General features: G+C 33.9%; 2 protein-coding genes across 2 annotated transcripts; one reads left to right on the top strand and one right to left on the bottom strand.

Annotated features, from left to right (window-relative positions):
* Window positions 1–8,734: 8,734 nt before the first annotated feature.
* On the top strand, window positions 8,735–10,034 carry LOC140834153 (cytochrome c-type biogenesis protein CcmE homolog, mitochondrial). Its single transcript, XM_073198826.1, has one exon. The coding sequence runs from the start codon at window positions 8,782–8,784 to the stop codon at window positions 9,610–9,612; it is 831 nt and encodes a 276-aa protein (XP_073054927.1). The 5' UTR covers window positions 8,735–8,781; the 3' UTR covers window positions 9,613–10,034.
* Window positions 10,035–10,178: 144 nt separating this feature from the next.
* LOC140834152 (chlorophyllase-1-like) lies at window positions 10,179–11,738 on the bottom strand. Its single transcript, XM_073198825.1, has 2 exons — window positions 11,196–11,738; window positions 10,179–10,950 (listed from the first exon to the last, which is right to left on the bottom strand). Exons 1-2 carry the CDS (start codon window positions 11,526–11,528, stop codon window positions 10,288–10,290), a joined length of 996 nt encoding a protein of 331 aa, XP_073054926.1. The 5' UTR covers window positions 11,529–11,738; the 3' UTR covers window positions 10,179–10,287.
* Window positions 11,739–16,561: the final 4,823 nt, after the last annotated feature.

Raw genomic sequence — 16,561 nt, 5'->3', positions numbered from 1 at the left:
TTCTCGCTGTCTTTCTTAAAAATGTGTGGAAATTACTCCTTTGATCACTACCATGTTCCTTTATCCCTGAATATTGGGACCTCTACAATACAGGTGGCTTTGCAGCATTGTCGTAGAAAATCCTTGGACTCGTCAATATTTCATATTTCATAATGCCACTGAAACACTCTTGCATAGCTTAAGCATCAACCCCCTTTTTAAAAAAAATTAGTATCAACTTCCTTTTTAGTCTATTATAAGTTTATGAACAGGTTGAAGAAAAGAATAATGTTAGCATGTTTTTTTTCCGGTGAATTATGTACCTTTTCTCATTTATTATGCTTGTATACTTCCAATTTGTATATATTTTGTTTGGCTGGTACCTGTAGTCAGACGGTTGAATTTTCTATTCCTACACTGGAATTGTCAATTTTTGAAAGGACTGACATCTTTAACAGATGATATTGCATTAGGCTCCACTACGTGTGCTGAGATTGCTTTGGACAAGTCTGAGGATCCTAATCAGGAACAGCATGTGAAGGAGAGAGGAGAAGCTCAAACAAATGATGCTGCCTCAAAATCTCAATCAGATGATAATTTGCCTTCGGTTTCAACTTTGGACCCTACTGTTGCAGTGAATACCTCTTCAAATTTGGAATCTATAAATGTCTCTTCGCTAGAATGTGATAAACATCAAGATGATCAAGAACCTGAGGAAAACCCCCCCCAAGTGAATAGTTCTCTTATTCGAGCCTCCGAAGTATCTGATAGAAATCATCTGGTAACATCTGAAGAATCCCAACCTACACCTGTGTTCAGAGGCAATTCTGTTGGGACAGCCGAAGATTTAATTTCAAAGGATACCGTACCACAGTCCTCAATTCTTGGTTCACCACCTCTAGATTATGAGAATGGCCAGGATGGATCCCTGGGTGCTATGGAAGATGACATTGTGTTTGAGCCATTGAAAAAACCTAATCTGCATATGTCGTCAGAAAATTTGTTCAAGGAAACAGCAGTTGTCACTTCTGCAACACAGGAGGATGGATCTGTCGATGAATCTAAGAAATTTTGTGCTGATAAAGATGAAAGAGGGTGTTCCCTAGTTGAGGTGATTTCAACTTCTGAAAGTGCTTTTCCTGTCTTGGGACCCAATCCATCTGGTCATTTACAAGAGAAGGAAATTTCTGCGGAGCAAGAGAGCTGTGATGTCAGTGACATGCATTATAATTTAAAGGATGAATCAACAGTAAGTAAAACCTCACTAGATCATACATTTCCTGGTCCAGGGTCCGCAGAGCCCGTAGCAGTTTCTTTAAATTCTACCACAAACAAGTCTGAGGTGCTGGTTGTTGATGAAGATCTAAAACACGCAGAAACCTGTGTCAAACAAGGTAGTGTGAAACACAGCAGTATAGACCAGTGTGCAGTTAGTTCTTATGTCACTGTTCCTGAGGAACCTAAAAATGACGACTATCAAGGGATTTCAGATTATTCCCCATCTTTGCCAATCAATAATGACAACAATGTTGAGATGAACAAAAATCAAAGCTCAAGCATTGCTCTCTGTCAAGATGCATCACCTTTTGGGACAATGCCTTTGGGTGGCAAGGATGGCACATCTGAATCTCAAGGTGGAAATGAAGCCGTTATAACTGTTGAGTTGTCTAAAGATGTTTCTCTATCTGAGGTAACAGAGGATACAACTGATGATGAGTCTCGGAAGCTATTTGCTGAGGAACATGAACAGGACATTTCTGTGATTGAGGTTCATGTTTCTTGCTCTGGCGAACCCTCAGCTGTGGGGTCTCCCAAAGAGAAGTTTTTGACTCCAATTGAAGAGGAGAATGTTAACCACTCTGAGATTATTATAGAGGATAAAACTGATGAATCTCAGATGCTATTCGCTGAGGAACATGAACAGGACATTTCTGTGATTGAGTTTCCTGCTTTGAGCTCTGATGGAGGCCAAGTTGTGGAGTCTCACGATGAGGAGTTTAAGACTCCAATTGAAGAGGAGATTTCAGATGATCTAGAGTACAAAGACGCCTTGAGAAATGAAGAGTTTGATTCAAAGCCCGTGTCTTCACCAACATTAACATTGGGAAATGTTTCACCTGACAATGATTGTGCAAAAAATCCAGATGAGTGCGAAAAGGAAAATGACGTAGTTAGGGTTTCCTTATTTACTACTGAAATTGAACGTTCAGCTCCGGGACCTGTCCAAGACGAGTCTGAACATTCTCGCGTTACAGAAATTGCAGGAAGGAAACAGAGCTCTGGTTTTGTTGAGGGTAAAGATTTTCATTTGTACACTGATTCAAGTATAAGTCAAATTTCACCAAAAGGATCGTTGAACTTGGAAAATGTTGGAGAGCAAGAGAGCAATAATGTTGTCTTGGACATAGATTTTTGCTCGAATTTGGAGTCATCTGTTAGCCAAAATATATTGGAGAAGTCCTGGAACACAGAAAATGCAGGAGAGCATGAGTGCAATGACATTGTCAAACAAACGGACATGGTTTCCAAATCCCAGTTATCTATGAGCCAAAGCTTACTCGAGGAGTTCTCGTACCAGAAAATTGAAGAGCAGGAGAATGATGATACCATTGAGGGTAACCATTTTGGTTCTAAGAGACACTCATCTGTGAATCAAAGTTTACCGGAAGAATCGTTGAAAACCGAAAATACTGCAGAGAAAGATATCAGTGAAACTTTCAAGGATAAGGAGTTTAATTTTCAACTTGACTCATCTATGTGCCAAAGTTTTCGGGAAGAGTCGTTGAACCAGGAAAATGCTGGGGTGCAAGAGAGCTATGGTGCTGTTGAAGGTGAGGAGACTGTTTTGGAGACAGAAATATCTGGAAGTCAAAGTGTCCTGGAAGAGTCGTCTCATGGGAAAAATGCCGGAGAGCAGGAGTTCAATGATAGTGTGAAGGAGATGGATATTGATCCCAAGCCTGATATGCATGATACATTGAACCTAGAAAATTCAGGAGAACAAGAAAGCGATGAAACTGCCAAGGAGAAGGATATTGATTTTATGCCAGTGTCTTTGAATCGAAGTTTACAGGAAAAGTCGTGGAACCCAGAAGATGCTGGAGAACAAGAAAGTAACTCTGCTGTGGAGGACAAGGATATCGTTTCTGTACCCGAGTCATCTCTAAGTCGAAGTCCAGTGGAAGACTCATTGAATCTGAAGAATGCCGAAGAGCAAGGAACTAGAGACAACGTCGAGGATGAGGATTTCAATTCCAAGCATGAGTCATCAAATAGTTTACTGGAAGACTCGATGAACCCTGGAAATGCAGGTGGACAGGAAAGCGCTTGTACTACCAAGGAGGATTTCAATTCCATGCCTGAGTCATTAAATAGTTTATTGAAAGACTCGGTGAACCCGGAAAATGCAGGTGGACAGGAAACCACAGGTGCTAGCAAGGAGGAATTCAATTCCAAGCCTGAGTCATCGGATAATGCAGGTGGACAGGAAAGCACTGGTACTAGCAAGGAGGATTTCAATTCCAAGCATGAGATATCCCCGAGTCGAAGTTCACCCACAGGCTCATTGTCCCGAGAAAACACAGGACAACAAGAAAATGACAATTCTGCTGAGGAGATCAAGGATTTTGATGTAAAACTGGACTCTTCTACGTCCCAAAGCATACCCGAAGAGCCCTGGAACTCTGAAAACACAGGCAAAGTAGAAAGCAATGATGCTGTCGAGGAGAAGGATGTTGATTCTAAGCAGGAAGTATCTGTGGGCCAAAGCGCACCAGAAGAGTCGTTGAAATTGGAAAATAATACCAGTGAGGAAAGAAGCGATGATACTGCCAGTGGTATTAAAGAACCAAAACCCTGAGGATGTGTTGTTGAAACTTGGAAATACCGGCGAGCAAGAATGCGATGAAACCGTGAAGATCATTAATGTTTGATTCTAAGCTTAGGACCACCATGAATCGAACTTATCCGGAGGAACCTTCGGACCACGAAGCAACCTTTGTATGTTTGTTCTGAAAATAGTAAAATAGAAGCTCAGCTATCCAGTAATTTAGTGTAAGCAGATCGACGAAGCATATTTACAAGTATTTATTTTGATTCTGGTTGGAAACACAAGCATCGCTGGCATTTGATAAAGTGTCACTTATCACGCTTATTTAATATTCAATATCCGTTTTAGATTTCTTGCTCCGTCAATGTGTGTCTCACTTGTGTTCATAAACTGCATTTGTCCATTAAATTATTTTCGAAGATTTTGAAATTTCAAATGAATTCCTTTCTTCTGTTACATCCTTGGCAATTGCTTAACTTTTTGGATTTGTGAAAATTAAGTCCTTCAAAGTCTGGGAAAAGCTAAACTTTAGAGCATAGTTGTAGTAGTTATTCATGAGTTTGAAATAATCTTTAATTTCATGCTAAATGAATTTTTAATTATGTTGTACATTTTAGTAATGAGTAAAAACTTTTTGAAAATCAACTTTTGATTATAGCTATATTGATACATGAATTTTTATTAATGACTCGATGGATACAGACTAATAAAATCAGGTTCAAATTTTTGATAAAATTTAACTATCTATTTTGTCCCTTATAACAGATAAGATATATATAAATTTTAATATCATTTATTATAATATATTAACTTCATTAGGGATGTGTTATACGATAATTTTATTTTATATATATGTATAAATAAGATTGTTATTTGGCATTCCACATACGTACACTTCGTTGATCTACACGGATAACTATTAGACCGACAAATATTTTTGAAAAAATATTAAATATCAACATAATTAAATTTCGCAGAAAAAATGTATTTGCTCATTTATCCGAACATGAGCAATAATAAATTCACTCCAACTTATTATGTTCAAATAATTATTTAAATTGTATAAAAACGCAACACGTACTAAAGAGCATTTATATAAATAAAAACACACGTAGAAAAACCTGCAGGATATTTACTAGAAATATCTAAATCAAGTGAAACGACTATCCGCCGAAGTCACACAAATCGGAATAATAAGCGAACAAATTCATGTCGAACCATGTCGGGGTTCCGACCGCAACATGTGGTCGGCTTTCTTTCAGGCGATTTTTTTTTTCCTATTTAATATTTTTTCGAATTTCTAACATTGAAATACCAAATTTCGAAAAAATAGAATAGTTATTGGACTTACTTTGACATTTGAAAACAATACCTCCAAACTCTGGCGGTAGGTATTTATTTTGTTATATTTTTATCAACATTTAAAATTATTTTTTAACTATATAGACTATGTATGTATTGATGTATTGAATTAAATATAATATAGATGGAGAATTTTTTTAATATATATTTATATTTATGTATATATATTAAAATATATATCATATTTGATTATATAATTTATTCAATATATTTGTATTAATTAATATTTAATGGTAATACAAAAAATATGCTACTTATTTATTGTAATAAAATTTTAAATAGATATAAGTTTTTTAAAAATTAAATCAATAAGTTAATTTTCAAAATAAAATTGTGTATTTATTTGAGTTTTGCAATACTAACCGGACTTAAAAACGATTTAGTTTAAAAATAAAATTATATTTTAATTGAATTGTTCATTTAGGAGGTAAGTGATCCAAATCAAATATTGACCTTGAGCTTGACACGTTTAAGATTAATAGAGGCTCGAGCTCGAATTGTCTTGAAATTACTAGCTCCAGAAAAGCTCGATCTCGGCCTGTTAAAAGCTCGTGTCGGGCTCGAGATTAGTTTATTAATAACTCGTTTATCATGTTTTACAAGTCTGACTTGAGTTCGGCTCGTTTTCGAGCTCGTAAAACATAAAATTGATCCCGAGTTTGAGCATGATTCGAGCTTGTTAAAATTTAAATATATATATTTGTTCAATTCATTCCATTGGGATTAATACCAATTTTTTTATTTGTCAACTCAACAAATGAACCAAGCTTGAGCTTACGAGCCACCTAAACAAATCGAGCTCGAGTTCGTGAGCCTATTAACTAACATGTTTGCGAGCCCACGAAAAGAATATCGTTTGTCTTGAGTTTGGTTTGATTAAATTATCTGAGCTCGAACTTGACTTGATATGATTAATTAACGAACTCAAACAAATTTTTTATTCAACCGAACTACAAATAGTTCACTGATCATTTGTTTCATTTACATTCCTACGTGTATTATTTATTTGTTAATTTATTAATAATCCGTTTGTCTCAAATTTTTTATTGAAATAATATATCATGTTTCAAAAAGACCAGCCATCAGACATATCACACACACATATATATATATATATATATATATATATATATATATATATATATAATCAAAATGTCATTTCTTAAAAAGGAAAGATATATCATGAATATTGAAATATGTGTAATACAATAAATGATAACTTCAATTATTTTTTGCATTGATTATATCATTTCATTTAGTTCAAATTTGAATTTAATTTATTTTTATATTAATTCAAATATAATTTATGTATTATATGTTTTTTATTTTTTAAATTTAAATTGAAACTAATCTCTATTGAAAACATAAACTACACACACACACACACACATATATATATATATATATATATGTATTATACACACACTGACACACATGAAGAGTTTTTGCAAAAATAATAATTTTCAGTCAAAATGAAATTTCTAAAAAAATATATCATGAATATTGATATATGTGTACTATAATAAATGATCACTTAAATTATTACTTGCATTGATTATATCAATTCATTTAATTCAATTTTGAATTTAATTAATTTTATATAAATTCAAATTTAATTTATGTATTATATGTTTTTTTTATTCAAACTGAAACTAAACTCTATTGAAAACATAAACTTTATTAAAATTTTTGCATTGATTATATTAATCAATTTAATTAAAAACTGTATAAATAAATTTAAAATATAGATGATTGTAATGTTCAGTATCACTTATGATGTAAATTATTTCAAAAATACATTTTGCTATTTTAAGTAATTTTCTATCCAAATTACTTACTATAAAAGAAATACAATATTTAATTAATTAATTTAATTTTTCTAAAAATAAAATTGGTTGAGTATTAAAAGTTATTACTACAACAAGTTTTTGCAATGGACCTTAAATTATCATTTAATAATCATAATTTTTTTTATCCCAAATGCATATTATTTCGAGATTACCTTAATTTGAAAGAATTAATGTATTGTAGTTTTCTTCCAAAATCATATGAATATTTTATATCTTGAATTGTCTTCTTAAACATTCAAATAAGAGATCCCAAGAAAATTAAAAGAGATAGATAAAAAGAGTTTCAAATGGACATTAAATTTCTCTCAATAAACATGTATATTATCCTCAATAATCAGAAATGTTGACACTCAATGCATGCAATTCGAGATTTCTATAATTTCAAAGAGTTAAAGTATGATATAATTCTTCCAAAAACATTCAATGTATAATTTTTGTCCCTTGGGATGTCTTATTTGAATTTTAAATTATAAATAATGCAATATTGCATATTATATTAAAAACCGATTTTATTATATTTATCTCACTAAATTTATCAACATCAGAATTGAATTCTGAAATGACTCATCTTTTCAGCAATATATAGTGGTTGAATCCTTCCAAGATGTAATGTTCGTTTAAAATTAAATTTGTTCATTGTTATGAACTACCTACATATGGAAACAACAAGATATTAAGTTTGAAATCCCACTTTCATGATCGAGAAGTAAAAAAAAATATTATTCTTCTATTTGTACAAAATTCTAATTATTACATATTTACTAATGTGCTAATTTTCTTCTGTATTACAAAGTTCACAGATACATGATAGTATAAAATGTCCCGTAATGGAAATGATTAAACCAATTCTAAATAAAGTGCGCTTCTTATTAAGAGATACATTATAAAATTTATCGGCATTGTTTTGGAATATACAAAGCAAATGTTGATAAAATAACTTTTTTGGTTTATTCATAATTTATTTATGATCGTATATTTTATTTTTTAGGAATAAGACAAAAACTTGTGTGAAACGGTCTCACGGTCATATTTGTGAGACGTATCTCTTATTTGGGTTATTCATTGAAATGTATTACTTTTTATGCTAAGAGTATTACTTTTTATTGTGAATATGGATAGGGTTGACCCGTCTCACAGATTAAGATCTGTGAGACGGTCTCACATGAGACCCACTCTAAGAATAATAGGCTGTTGTGTATATTATGAAGATATTTTGTAGATAAAATCATAACTCATTCGGATAAAGATATTGATGAAACAATTATCGTTGTCATTCAAATATTTCACATACGTGTCATGTCACAAAATTGTTTGTGAACGTGGATTTAAATGGAATTATTTAATTTTTTTAAAAATTATTTCTAATTAATTTTATTGAATTTGATTTAAAAATATTTTTTATCTAATATTAAAAATAATAATATATAGCTTCTCAAAAATTAAAGAATTAAATATATATTAAGATTGGTGAACATCAATACACTAAACACGATAAACATCATATCATTACCATATGTTAACAAAATCTAAAATTTTGATATATGACAGTGATTATTAACAAAAAATTAATCGACATACGTTGTATTTAATTTTTTTTTAAAATTAACGAAAAATAGATTTAATAATTATATTATTATTTATTTTAAATGTCTATTTATTTTTTCACTAATTTTTAATAATATGAATTAAATAATAGTTTACCTATAAAATCAAGTTTAATTCTTAAAACCCTGGGAAAAGTAGAGCATTTCTCTACCAAATATGGCCGGCAGATGCGCCTCCCACCTCCTCCGCCGCCACCTTGGTCGCAACTTGGCAACTGCCGCCGCCTCCACCGTCCTTATCCCCAAATCTCACTCTCTCATACCTTACTTCTTCAATTCTCACCTCTCTCCATTGGTAAACCACCCGAAACGCCTCGATTTCAGTCTCCGTTTTCTCTCCACCGGTCCGATCCGTCCGACCCGACTCAAAAAACCCGACATCGGGGCTCGCGCACGTCAGCTCCAGACCCGCCGTCTCTGGACCTACGCCATAACATTCAGCTGCATTGCGGGCTTCATTATCATTGTCATCAATCAATTCCAAGATCAGCTGGTCTTCTACGTCACCCCTACAGATGCCCTCCAAAAGTACGAGGCGAACCCGTCAAAATCCAAGTTCCGCCTCGGAGGCCTTGTTCTTGAAAACAGCGTAGCTGAAGTACCCACGTCCCCTGAAATCCAGTTTGTGGTTACCGATTTGATCACGGATATTTTGGTGAGATACGAGGGTCGTTTGCCGGATCTTTTTCGCGAGGGGCATTCCGTTGTGGTCGAGGGGTTCATTAGGCCTGTTGATGAGGAAGCTAGGAAAAAGGAAGATGCCATCATGGAGAACAGCAGTAAATTGGTGATTTTGGAGAAGGCTAGGAATTTGGCGTGTTATTTTAAGGCTACTGAGGTTTTGGCCAAGCATGACGAGAAATACATGCCTGCCGAGGTAGCTGTGGCACTCGAAAAGAATAAGAAGAAATTGAAGGAAGAGGAGGAACAGAAGAAAAGGGAGGAAGCATTGATCGGTGCTAATGGTGGTGATGATAAGAATGCGTGATGTTATTGGGTAATTTTTGCATTAAAAATTTTGTCTTTGGGCATTCAAGTCACTTTTGATACTTAATTATATAATTCTATTACACTTTTACATGTTTTGAGCATAGATTAAGATGAGGATTTGAGAGGACATTGATTGAGGGATGTGTAGGTGGTTTTGTAGTTGCTGTTGTGAGATATTAAATGCAATACTGATTTATAAATGTATTAGTTCTCCAAGAACGGGATTTATGAATAATGTGTTAATAAATGAATTGCATAATAATGTTCCGTTCCATTTAGATTTTTGTGATTCCCTTTAATGTATTCGTGTTTTATCATTTTTCCTAGTTATCTTTTTTACTGTGGCAGACAGGTCTGATTCTCTTGTTTCCCAATTCGGTTTATAGAAATATGCTTCACAGCTTATGGCTTAACTATATAATCGTGGTGGTGATTGGTGTAGACTGGCCCACCCATGCCTCTCTTTGAATAGTGATTAATAGCTATTGCCTATTTGCATGTAAAGAGAATTTATTTAAAATGGTTCATTTACTGAAATCAAAATTAGTCCCGTAGATCAGGACAAATGACATGAAATTTCAAGTACCACAAACTTGATATAAACCTAATAAATAAAGAAGTAAACTCTCACTCCTTAGGTACAAAATATGAAAGAATATGTAATCATGACTCATTATTTGGCATAAATAACTGGACCGAGAGTTATAGGAGCAACACTTGGTGCATCAACAATATTTTGTAGATCTTCACTTTCACCTGCCAAATAAGCCTTGAGAAATGCCACGATAATACCGCCAACACCATTCCTCAACAATTCTTTAGAGCCCTTTCCACTCTTGCACACCAAACTTGCCAAAGCCACCTTTGAATCATCCAAGATATCACAATGGCCATAATCTTTAGCTAGAAAATAATAAGCAGGTGGTTTACTCTCGTTGAAAAATTCAGCATGATTGATCCCATTTGGGGCAAATGATGGCATGATGCCCTTAGATTTATTGCTCAAACCTGTGCCTATGATTCCTACAGGCATCGAGAGATTGAAAGAATGTGGGATATAAGTTAGGACTTCGGGCTCGACCCTGCCTGGTGGACTAGGCCCTGCAACTGGGTCCATTCCTAGTAATGCTTTGAATTTTAGGGAAGTTATATCCTGGCTTAGTGCCAGGGAAAATGCTGTTTTTCCACCTCTGCTGTGGCCTAAAAGAGCAAGCCTAGATAGATCTGGTTTCAAATTTTCAGGAAGGATAACCTTTAGGCCAGAAGATAGCCAGTTTGTAACTTTGGTTGCTGTCTTGATTTCATCTTTCATTGACATAATCAGGCACTGGTAAAACTGTAATTGCCAAAGACATGAATATAAGAAAATGATCAAGTGTATATCTATATCGAAGAAAACTATATGGTGTTGACACTTGTTGCTTAGAATGCAGAAATAGTACAATTTCTAGCAAGACACAGAGAAAAGTCCTTGTCTGCAGATGAACTTAGATATCAAAATCTGCTACAATAATTTGAACATAAGTGAACATGGGCGTGAATGACTTTTTTGAGAAGAGAGATTCAGATACAAAGACTTACCTGAGGAGCAACAATGATATATCCATGGGATGATATGTGTTGAAGGAGATGGGAATACCAAGTATTAGCGGTACAGTAACCATGGCAAAAGAGTATTACAGGATAAACACCCCTGGACTCCGGCGTCACGACAAACAACTCTGCCGGAGGCGAAGCTTCATCTGATTTCTTCACTTTGATGGTTTTGACCTTCAAATTTCCACGTGCGAATACTGAAGTCTCAGCTTTTGAACATTTATCATGTAGCCTTGTCATTTTTCTCTTGATGGATGGATGAACTTTAAATGTTGCTACTGTTCTTATATAGTGTCCAATGTATTGAGTTCTCCTCATGGTTGACTGAGAAGGTGCTCATGTAACAATGTTTGGATGGAATCCACAATGAATTAAGTCTACGTAGTTTGGCAATGATGGGTTGGGAGCTTCTATACCACTTAAGGATAGATAGTGCATATTTTTATAGATTTTTTTATGATATATGTTTACTTGATACTTCTTGAATAAACTGTCACAATTGACTTATATTTTACCTTGTGTAGCATAGAATGTGATGGCAGGGATTTAATTAAAGAAAAAAGATCTAGTTTGAATGGGGCAAACAAGAAAGTGGGAATTGAAAGTCAGAATCGAGATTAGTCTAAATTCTGGCATTTCACCTAAACAAGAAGACCTTTGAATTTAGGGCATTTTGCATTATGAAACATGCAATAAAAAAATATTTCACGTTGACTGGCTTTAAACGGTTGGAAAATATTTTGTTGACTTTTTACCTCTTTGAAAGTGTGGCTTTTTAAGCCGTCTATTTATTTGGTAACAAAATTTTAAAACAGAGCCATTTCTTTTTTTTTTTGGTAATAAAAATATTTTTGTGTTTTTTTCTCTATTTATTTAAAATTTGTTTTTCAAGAAGCCTTGAAAAGCCAAACGAAAAAGTCAAACATGTTTGGTTTATGTCGCCCACTACGCTTTCATTTTTAAGTCACAAAATTTGAAGATTATATCTTGATCTCTAAGGATTTATTTTAATAGTTATTTTGAACCACCTCATCTAAACTATATAATAGTCTATATTTATTCTTGTTATATTACATTAATTTGGTTAATGCACTGGATCTTTTAGGATTTCATTTTATTTTAGTGATGATTTATTTTTCTCCTTCTATGAGTTTTTTTACTTAATTATTTGATGTTATGTTGGTTTTTTTTATTTAATTAGTTTAATTTATCGATGATTTGTGCTTTGTTTTCGTTTCTTTTTCTTCATATTTTTTTACGGTTCGGTTAATCTATATAATATGTTTATCATCTTTCACAAAATCATGAGATTATTTTAGTCTCTAATGTTTTTTTTATAGCCATTTTGAGCTCTCTCTTCTTCCGAATTATATGTTAGTCTATATTAATTTTAGTTTTATTACATTAACTTATTTGGTGCATTGACTTTTTTAAGGTCTCATTTTATTTTAGTGCCTATATATTTGGTTTCGTAGCTCCATTTAGATATAAAATTTGAATATACTAAAACTTAACATACTATTTCACAAAACGTAAATATCTATTCTATGAAGTATTTTTGCGTATAGAAAATTTTTGAGTAGTTCTTTTCCCTTGAATAATTTTAACTTTTATTGTTCATTTTTCTATCTTCCAATGTTGTTCAAATATTACTCATGTACCACATTAACTAAGTCATGATTACTAATAAATAATATATTATTTTTATTATTATTGCAACTCAACGGAGTGTATGTTTGAGTAAATAATTGTCACTACGAACTCCACTCAAAATTTGTCATGATGAAATAATTGAGGTAAAGTGGTTGAGAGAGTATATTGATTTGCTTTCGGATGAGATCATTTGATTTGTGATCAAGTATAACTCGATTAATATTATGTTAATTTAACCAAATTAATAATGTGTGGTAAACTATTAAAGAAAAATAAATTTAAGGATTGAGATTGAAGCTGAAAATAACCTTATTTAATTATTTTGTTGAATTGATAACAAATTTTACAAAATACCTTGATATGGTACTTTATTTTATTTTTAATTCCTTAAATTCTGATATATAATTAATGTCTCAATATATATATATATATCTCAAGCTTACATTTTTTTCGAGGGTCATTAAAACATGTCAGTAAATGTCATTTTTCTTATGATATTTTTCGAATGAAAATGAACATTGAGTGCATGCGAATTTTTCTAATATTGTATTTGCCGTATAATTTGATTGGTTTGAATAGGAGTGGTGATGTTGGTAGATATCTTTTCAAATCTTCAAATGCATGTTAACATGCTTCCGTCCATTGGAATTTATTTCCTTGTCTTGATACTTTGAAGAATGGTAACCTTTCTCCGCAAATCTCAAATGAAGTTGTTCAAAGCAATCATTCTTCCTCGCGCTCCTAGGGGAGGGGAGTTTATGCCTAAATCAGCTTTAATTTTTTCAGGATTCACCTCTATTCCTCTCTATGAAAACATATCACATAGAAACTTTCGACCTCGCACACCGAGGGAGATTTTTTTGGATTCAACTTCATTTGATATTTTCTCAATATTTTGTAACACAATGTAAGGTTCTCCCCATGTTTGATTGCTTGAATGGTTTTAACGATCATGTCATCTTTTTAAACCTTCATGTTTCTTCCGATCAAGTTTTTAAACATTTTGTTCACCAGTCACTGATATGTATCTCAAACATTCTTGAATCCAAATGGTATTACTTCAGAGCAATAGATTCCTTTATCAATGATAAAACTTGTTTTTTCTCTGGTTGTACCCTCGGTAAGCATCAAGGAAGCTTATAAGCAACTCAGCAGTCTTCAGTCAAGTCGACCAATGCGTCGATTCCAGACAATGCGAAAAGATCTTTCGGACATGATTTATTTAAATTAGTAAAATCTATGCACATACACCATTTTATTCCTGGTTTTGGAACCAACACGACATTCACAATCCATTTCTGGTATGATACTAGCCTGATGCATTTTGCTTTTAAAGGTTTATTCATCTCTTCAGCTATGTGTTTATTCTTGTCAGGACCCAATGATCTCTTCTTTTGTTTTATATGTTTTACTTGTAGGTCTACATTAAGGTGATGGAGTGCATGTTTTGTGGGTATCCACGGTTAGACCTCATCACCCCAAGCAAGCACATCAGCATTGTGTAAGAAGATCCATGCCCTTTATTCCACTTCTGATGTCAAATCTGACCCAATTTTGAGGGTTTTATTTGGATTACCGAGAACTATTTTTATGTACTCGAGGGCTTCTGCCTCAATTAGTCTCTTTCCTCTGATCCTACCTCAATAAGGTGTGTCTTATTGGCATCTGCATTGTATTCAATGTTTTTCTTCTTCCCCTTCAAGGAATCTTCTCAACGGCCCTGCCTTCTATGACTTTCCATAGAGTTCTGTAAAATAGATGCATATAATTCCTTGTCGAGCCAACTATCTACAATCGCCTCACCTGCTCTTTCTGGAGTTAGGAATCTCAATTCCATGTGGTATGTGGATGTTATGGCTCTAAACAGACTCAATTTGAACGTCCAAATATGACAATATTGTGAGCCAAATGGGCTTTTACCAATAAGAATTCACCATCTTCGCGGCCCTTGGGGAATAAAAGATCCTAAAAAATACATCTCCACGTTTGTCTTTGATATCCCGTTTACCACCTGGACGATGGCTGGATCATATGAAGCATGTTCTCCTCCGGCGGTAGCATGAGAGTCTTCCTCGCATTATTTTTATCACAACAACCTGGACCCCAGGTTATAATAGATGTTGTGTCTCATGTGGGCATATTCTCTTCTTTTTGCTCGGGTTTCTTACTCGTCTCGTCTTGCTATCTTTGATTTCACGTCAACGACGACATGTTTTTTATCTCTGTCATTTACTGCGAGATTTATCCACATAATCACCTAAGTATCCTCTGTAAGAGTTTTTATTCTCAAAATCATGTTTTACGTGTATATAAACATGATAAAATATATGCGGAAGCTTAAATCGAGTATTACCTCCGGCCATTGAAAATTTTGATTTCTCTGTTTTTCTTCTCGGTTGAAGCCTTCTAAGCACTCCACCCTCTCAATAGATGATGTATATTTCTTTATGAGGTGTGTATGCTTAGGGACCTCAATCGCTCTATTTATAGGCGTTTTTTCATACCATCGATGAATGTATCGGGAGCCGAGATTCAGAAGGAGAAACGTGTACGCATCTCATTTTTCTAAAGTGAGCACGTTTGTCAAAATATGTAGGCTTCTTGGCCGTCGCCAACTCCTACACGGTACGTCTTCCTTTCTGATATGTGTCATATTTTTCTTACATTCTCCCACTTGACACATATATCTCATGTACCATAGGAGAAAACAAAATACATGAATCATGGCGATAGGTCATCTTAAAACGAATATTATCTTCCATGTATTACAATGCATTATGTCTCTCAAACTGTATTAACTTAATGAATAAACCCAATGTTTATTCGAGGTCCGACTTTATTGATATTTCTCGAATAACTGAATGTGTGCACAACATATATGAGAAAATATCACATCATAGTTTCATTAATTTGTTCTTACAACAAATATTACATAAAGGAACCAAGTCCCATTCTTTCTGTATGATCCTTAAATTTTAATGGTGGCATGCCCTTAGTCAAAGGATCCGCAATCATCAATTCAGTGCTAATGTGCTCGATAAGTAACTTCTTATCTTTAACACGTTCTCTTATGGCTAAATACTTAATGTCGATGTGCTTGCTTCGACTACCACTTTTGTTATTTTTAGCCATAAAAACAGCAGCTGAATTGTCACAATATATTCTTAATGGCCTAGATATAGAATCCATAATTCTAAGCCCTGAAATGAAACTCTTCAACCATACACCATGTGAGGTTGCCTCAAAACAAGCTACGAACTCAGCTTCCATAGTGGAAGTAGCAGTCAATGTCTGTTTTGCACTTCTCCAAGATACAGCTCCACCAGCTAGCATGAAAATATATCCTGAAGTGGATTTTTTTGAGTCAATGCAGCCAGCGTAGTCTGAATCAGAGTAGCCAATTACTTCCAAATTCTCAGTTCGTCTGAACATAAGCATATAATCTTTGGTCCCTTGAAGGTACCTCATGACTTTCTTTGCAGATTTCCAATGGTCTAAACCTGGATTACTCTGATATCTTCCCAACATCCCAACAATAAATGCAATGTCAGGTCTAGTGCAAACCTGAGCATACATCAAGCTTCCGACAGCAGAAGCATAAGGAATGTTTTTCATTTGTTCCCGCTCTAGATCATTCTTTGGGCATTGGCTCAAATTGAATTTATCACCTTTCACAACGGGAGCTATACTTGGTGAAC

This window comes from Primulina eburnea, chromosome 6 (genome assembly GCF_022965805.1).
Source record: "Primulina eburnea isolate SZY01 chromosome 6, ASM2296580v1, whole genome shotgun sequence".
Taxonomy (NCBI): Eukaryota; Viridiplantae; Streptophyta; class Magnoliopsida; order Lamiales; family Gesneriaceae; genus Primulina; species Primulina eburnea.
This window is presented reverse-complemented; position numbering and strand designations above follow the sequence as displayed.

Bases quoted from the DNA above. Each gene is read 5' to 3' on its own strand.
- LOC140834152 (XM_073198825.1), bottom strand. From the start codon at position 11,528: ATGAGGAGAACTCAATACATTGGACACTATATAAGAACAGTAGCAACA. The intron at 10,951-11,195 runs GTAAGTCTTTGT...TGGCAATTACAG, and splicing joins ATATCATTGTTGCTCCTCAG to TTTTACCAGTGCCTGATTAT.
- LOC140834153 (XM_073198826.1), top strand. From the start codon at position 8,782: ATGGCCGGCAGATGCGCCTCCCACCTCCTCCGCCGCCACCTTGGTCGC.